The sequence below is a fragment of the Electrona antarctica genome, assembly GCF_951216825.1.
Source record: "Electrona antarctica genome assembly, chromosome: 24".
In the NCBI taxonomy this organism is placed as follows: domain Eukaryota; kingdom Metazoa; phylum Chordata; class Actinopteri; order Myctophiformes; family Myctophidae; genus Electrona; species Electrona antarctica.
In genome coordinates this window covers 10,728,520-10,735,644 of record NC_136803.1, presented here as the reverse complement: position 1 = coordinate 10,735,644, position 7,125 = coordinate 10,728,520, and the positions used below count along the sequence as shown (strand labels likewise).

Here is a 7,125-nt window from a genome sequence, read left to right as displayed (position 1 = left end):
TAGTCGACAGACATATGTCGTCATTGTTATTAGTTCAAGGTTCAAGGTCTTTATTAATGTCCCAGAAGGGCAATTGTGTTTACAGCAACAGTAGTGGTTTCCAAATACAAATACAAAACAATACAGGACAACAACAGACAAGGGACACCATAGCATAAACGGAGGTCTGGTCGCATCTAGTGCAGGTAGAAGAATAAGAGATAAAAAATAAGAAGCAAAAAAAGTGCTTAAGATAAGATATAATATATAAAGTGCTGCATAAAGTGCATGTTTCAGCATCATCATCATCATCACATTACATGAATACTGGCAGCATTGACTGCACGAATCGAGGCAGGGACAAAGGAGTGCTTATATCTGTTGTTTTTGATAACAGGGGCACCCAGACGACGGCCCGATGGCAACAGCCTGTACTCTGACTCGAGTGGGTGGGCATTATCCTGCCGAATGGCCCTGGCCTTCATGAGCAGCTGTCTATTGTAAAAAGGATCGAGGCTCTCTCAACTGAATGCCAGTAATTTTGGAGGCAGTTTTCACAATACTTCTAAGAGAATTCTTCGGCACTGTAGTTTTAGTCGAAGAGAAGAGAAGAGTACCTGACTGGGCCACCTCAGAAATGTCCACTCCTTGCTCCTGGGCCATGAAGCCCAGCACTGAGAATATGGCGAACCCTGCCAGGAAACTGGTCCCACTGTTCAACAGACACAGCATGTAGCAGTCCCTGTGTGGACACAGACACACACACACACACACACACACACACAGACACACACACACAGACACACAGACACACACACACACACACACACAGACACACACACACACACACACACACACACACACACACACACACACACACACACACACACACACACACACACACACACACACACACACACACACACACACGATATTAACTCATACTGCCAGAGTCCCTTGCACTAAATATTTTCAGATGGGGTCACAGTGGTCAATAAATACATTTTATTTTGGGGTCCTTGACCTGAAAACGTTTGAGAACCATGGGTTTAAGCCCTGAGCTGGTACATGACATGTGAGGTGTGTGTGTGTGCGTGTGTGTTTGGGAGAGAGTGTGGGAAAAGCGGGGCGCAGGCTTTTCTTTCAAGGTGGGGTTCGGTCTGTGTGTTTTCTCGGATCATTCCAGCCATTCTTCACAGAGGCAGAGCGGCCAATCCCAGCTCTCGACCGCCCGTATGCCCAGGAAACAGCTGCATGCGCCTGTAACGGTTCTTTGGTGTGTACACGTGCGTGTGTGCGTGTGTGCGTGCTGTGTGTGTGTGTGTGTGTGTGTGTGTGTGTGTGTGTGTGTGTGTGTGCTTGTTTCCCGTGAAGAACAGACATTTCATGTTTTTATTCTGGGTTTTTGGTTTTGGGGCAAAAGAATTCAGGTCAGGTTAAGTTTAGGGCAATAGTTAAAGTCAGACTCTGTAACTTTTCCAAAAACAAACGTGTGTAAATTAATGTCCTACATCATCGTATACAATTCTACAAGTTCATAAGGCATCACAATGTGACATGTTGTGAGTTAGCAAATCTGTTATTTCTTCTTTTTTAAAGGCGTAGTGAAACGGAAATGGTGGACATTTTATTTTGAAGTTTCAGACGGTCTCAAGTTGAAACACCGCTATGAAGTTTCTGAACCAATCAGAGCGTCGCATCCCTTCAGGGGATGGGACGGTAGCTAGGGACGGGTAGCTATGCTACGCAGGACAGCGTGTGGATCTTTGTTTACAAATCAGATAGTCAGCCAGCTTTACCAGTTTACACTTAATGTGGCTTATTTCTACCCTATAATGTTTTCAGATAAATTTTTAGCGTGATGATTAAGTTGAAACCGAGTAATACACTCTCTGGATGTTATCTTGAATGGGAATAAAAAGAAGATGTCTGTAATCAGTAGCAGCTGTGCAGCCTGTGCTGGACGGATGCGGAGATTAAACTGGTGAGCTTCATTTTTATTGGCTTTTATCGATGTTGGCCTCGACACGTCATCACGCAGCACGTTTTCGTTTTCAGGAAGTAATAATGTATGGACTTTTGATATAAAAACACACAAAAATGAGAATTTTCACATTATTTTGGCATCCATTGTTAGGTATGCCCATATGATGACCATGGATATGGTCTAAAAGTGTGAAAAATATTTTTCATTTCACTACACCTTTAAGTGAAAATAAAACTAGTTAAGTCTGTCTGGGTTGTAACCAACAGTGGTGGAAAGTATTTTACTTGAGTAATTCCAATTTCCAATACTTTTACTTCTACTCCACTACATCTCAGAGGCAAATATTGTACGTTTGAAAACTTTAGTTACTAGTTACTTTGTAGATTTAGATTATTACCAAACGTACATTAACCACTTCAGCTCTGTATAGTGTTTCAAAAGCTTTTTATACATTTGAAAACTTGACATGAGACTGTGACCGACTAGTCACCACCCAGGGCAAGGAAGGACACAAAGGGCAGCTTTCTTATGTAGACTGTTTTATTCCTCCATGTGCAACGAATAACACAACATATGACATTTTACACAGGAGAGGCGATAGCTCTCCACTGTCCGGAAAGAGGCTCTCTCTTGAGTGTTTGTGGAGATGACTGATTTATCCTGTTGTGCCTTGATGAAGTCCATGCACAACAGGTGCGCAGCCACACCCAGCTCTGAGTCCACTTCTAGTTAGACTCAGGCCAGGTGTGACTGCTTAAATCAGTCATCCTCCATCTCACAGAGACATTCTGCATAATGAGTACTTTTACTTTTGGCACTCAAGTACATTTTGAATTCCAGACTTTTAGGCCTGACTCACACCTTCGCAACAGATTGATGTATGCTTGTTGTATACAAAGGGTGTGACACATCTTGCCCCAATGCATTTCCAATGGGAGTCACATGGTTTGACACAACATGTGTGTTGTATGAGGGGGAGGGGGGCAGTCGAAACACAGCTGAAAGCCATACAACAGCTTGTAGTCCAAAATGTGGACTACAAACCATGTGACTTCCATTGGAAATGCATTGGGGCGGCCATGACACTCACAACATTCATACAAAAAGGAAGGAGCAATGTTGTATGCTAGATCGAAAGGTGTGAGTGAGGCCTCAGAGTAGAGTATTTCTATATTACAATATTGATACTTTTACATTTGTAAAACATTTGAGTACTTTTTCCACCACTGGTAATGAAAAGTATTAACAAGAGCTTGTGACTAAATAACATTGAATCCATTGTAGCTCAGGTTCTTTTCTACATTTCCTTAAAGCGTTTTGTTTGGACAAGGTTTCTACCTGACAGCGCCAATAATCTTTCACTGGTGTAGTGTGACGTGTGTGCGTCTGCGTGTGTGTGTCTGCGTGTGTGTGTCTGTGTGTGTGTCTGCGTGTGTGTGTGTAGAGAGAGAGAGAGAGTCTTACTTGTAGCAGTCATTGTTGTACTTGTTGTAGCTTCCCAGGGCTGTCAGACTGCCCAGACATATTCCATATGAGAAAAATATCTGAGTCCCTGCATCCATCCATACCTGAGAGCAGGAGAGGAGAGGTGGAAGGTGAGGTGAGAGGAGAGGAGAGGAGAGGAGAGGAGAGGAGAGGAGAGGAGAGGAGAGGAGAGCGTATATGTTCTTGTCTAGATGTTTAATGTGTACAATACATGGACCACAATGGAAACAAGCCTGTGCTTTTTTTTGTTATGTTTGTTGTGATTAATCGATTTGGCTTCAATGGCAATTTATTTTTAACACTTAGACCGCTATCATTTATTGAAAAAATTAGGATCTAATTCACGCCAGCATTTTTTTAATTTGAGCTCTTATTTTGAAAAGCCGCCATTTCCGGTCCACAACCGGTAGTCCTAAGTTAGGAGTTTTCACACAGCTGGATGGGCCTTGTTTACAATGTGAATCCAGGCCGGAGCTCCGGAGAGCTCTAGATTGTCAGCTCTGTGCCGTCAAAGAAACGCTGTTTTGACCAAAAATGCCATCTGGGACAAGGAATAGGAGATACAGGCGATTGAAAGAAATGGATAGAATGGATGCTTATGGCGACGACGATCTAAGATGGGCGATCCAGTTCTGTGCTAACAACACAGCTAGCTAACCGGCTAACGTGAGTAGCATTGTGGCTTGAGCAATCGAACGCGCTATAAAAGCTCAATTGCCGAAGGCCGTCGGCAATGGCGTTAAGCGCCAGTATCAAAATTAGGCTTCAATTGACTTTAATCGTCGGCAATGGCGCGGAGGGTGTTAAATGGTCAACACGATATATCCCATTCACCAGCGTTATGTATAGCCTACCTGTGGGTCGGCCAGGCGTGTTTGGTTGGGCCGGAGGTAGTAGATCATGCCCTGGGCAGCGCCCGGCAGGGTGGCACCGCGCACCAGCAGCACCAGCAGCATGACATACGGGAAGGTGGCGGTCACGTACACCACCTGCAATGTCCACAGAGGAGAGGTCAGCAAGCAACACGCCTTATATGGGTGGAAAGTAACTAACTATGCACATTTACTTAAGTACTGTACTGTACTTAAGTACAATTATTTGAACTTTACTGGAGTATTTTCAATCTCCACTACATCTTAGAGGCAAATATTGTACGTTTTACTCCACCAGGTTCATTTGGTTTGTTACTACTGTATATTTTGATAATTATTCAAAAAAGCCATAGATCGTCTTTTCGTGAGACACATCTTGTAGCCTATGATGATTAGGGGATTCATTTAGAGAAAAAAAAAAAGTTGAATTACAAAGATACAAGGTTTCTAATAAAACTAGAAAGACCTGGTTCACACTTTTGGGTCAGACAAATTATTAATGTCATATTGGATTATTCACACATTTTCCACGTAGCAAACTGTTTGGCAGAAATCAAAACCATTGCTTTCCATGAAAGGTAAAAAGAAAAACAAGCCATGTTTTGAGCTTGTAGATTTTTCATACTTGTGTGATGAACTAGGGCATTCATTTACGAAAGAAAGAAATATATAACTAGATAAAGTGGCCCTCGGGGCACAGGTCTCCACCAGGGCAGGTCAGGTTGTGGCCTCCTGGTGGCGCTATAATAGGCCAATGTACAAGGGTGCCATTTATTCTTACGCCTTGGACGCAATTGGATGATTTGAGGCATTTTGTTCCAAAAATGTGTTTAGCAAAAATCCACCTGTTGGTGGCACTATAACAGGCCATGAGGCCAATGTGAAAAGGGTGGGATATATTCCTCAGCCTATAAAAGATTTCACGTAAATTGTAGGAAAGATTTCACGTAAATTGCACGCTGCGTTCATGATTTGAGGCTTTTTGTTAAAAATGGGACAATCCTGCAAACTTTTATATCGGACAGATCCGGCTTGAACACATGACTATAGAGATAGTGTGTAACGATTTGCGGGATTTTTGGACAGAATCTGGAGGGGTAATATCAAAAAAATTGTTTTTCAAAAGTCGGCCTCCTGGTGACCGTTCTAGAAAATTTTGGGCAGAGGTTCATCGTTGGCATCCAGGGAGTGTGTGCGCAAAAATTGGCATCGACCAGGTTAACGGTGCCGGAGATAAGCTGTATACGGACGGACGGACGGACGGACGGACGGACGGCAAAACATACTCTCTCCCCATGCCTTCGGCCTGGTGGAGACAATAAAAAAATAAAAGTTGAAAGATGGAGATGAGCTTAAAAGCAGAAAGACCTGGATATTTCAGTCAGTGAATAATCAAATTATATTTGTTGATGATATAATATTTTGGTGATATTTTTTAATTGAATTACATATACTGTAGGAACACAATGGAAACACGTCAACAGGACTTTTTTGTTAACCTTTTAGCCTAAATGTCTGCCTGTAACTCAATCAAGCAATCAATCTCACATCAAACCATTCAAACATTTTCACCCAGCAAATGTTAACGTGGGCCAGTCTACATTTCTATTCCTTTTTATGCAACTATAGACAACGCTATAGAGCGTTGGCAGGTATATGATGCAGTACAGGGTGGGATCTTTTCAGAAAGGAAAATCTACTCTGGGACGCGCACGCACGTGCGTGCGTGCGTGTGTTGGCAGAGGCCAGATCACGGTTGAGGGGAACAAAATAATAAACTTGTTCAGTATTTTGTGCGATGACATTTTGACGGGCTGGAGAACTCGCCCTAATAGATGTCAGTGGGTCTTGGTGGTCACTTTAGAGTGTCCTTGAGGCGGTTCCAGCTAATTGATTGATAGTTAGGAACCAAATGGGGTTTGTAACTGTTAACACATTGAGAGCCCACGCAAAACTGCCCAAAATCACTTTTCACCTAGAAAATCCATTCAAATTTTTTATAATTCAGCTGACTGTGGAGACACATGCTGGAACTTTTTACTTTGAAATGTTTTATAGTTTCTGAGTTATTTAATTTAAACGCCAAATGCATTCTCAATGGCGAAAACACAAAGTTTGGCACCACGTGTTTAAAAAAATAAAAGTGTTTTGATTTTTCTGATTTTTTTTAATAAAAAAAAAAGAATATATATATTTTTTCCAAAGACGTCCACAGACGTCTTGGGCTATGCACGTGCGGGTACAGAGTGTACAAATGGAACCAAATGGACCCTTTCAGCCTTCTCCCTCTCACTATCCACTGCTAAATCCTCTTTCAACCACACCACGCTTCAAGCCTGTGTCTCTAACCCAAGGAAGCTCTTTTCCTCCTTAAACCCCCTCCTCCCACCCCACCTTCATCCCTCTCAGCTGATGCATTTGCCACTTACTTCGAGAAGAAGTAGGTGATTCCCAGTCGATTCCCCATAATGAAATGTCCGACTCACCCAATGCTGACCCCAACATATCATGCCTGTCCTCCTTCTCTCCTCTCTCGCCAGACGAGGTCCTAAAACTATAGTGACCTCCACTAGACCTACCACCTGTCCTCTTGACCCCGCCCCTTCTCCAATCTTCCAGACGACTGCAACTGATCTGCAGATCTGAAGATAGCGGTGCAACTGTAGTGTGTGGGGGTCCTCGGGGGCAACATCCAGACCCCCAGGAATGCGCCCAGGGGGCTGGCCCGGTTCCAGCGAGCTTTCCCGCGTCCGAAACGGTCGAGAAATGACAGAGTTATTGTGTTGCAGCTTTCCGTGCTCA

General features: G+C 43.2%; 1 protein-coding gene across 2 annotated transcripts in view; it reads right to left on the bottom strand.

Moving 5' to 3' along the window:
- The window catches only part of LOC306917330 (sodium- and chloride-dependent GABA transporter 2-like), a 35,819-nt gene that overhangs the window by 10,644 nt on the left and 18,050 nt on the right, over positions 1 to 7,125 (bottom strand). For both annotated transcript variants that reach the window (XM_079495502.1, XM_079495503.1), the window contains exons 7-9: positions 4,306 to 4,440; positions 3,431 to 3,534; positions 597 to 721 (exon numbers count right to left, since the gene is read on the bottom strand). In XM_079495502.1, coding sequence (XP_079351628.1) covers positions 597 to 721; positions 3,431 to 3,534; positions 4,306 to 4,440 — 364 coding nt within the window. The remainder of the gene's footprint in view (positions 1 to 596; positions 722 to 3,430; positions 3,535 to 4,305; positions 4,441 to 7,125) is intronic.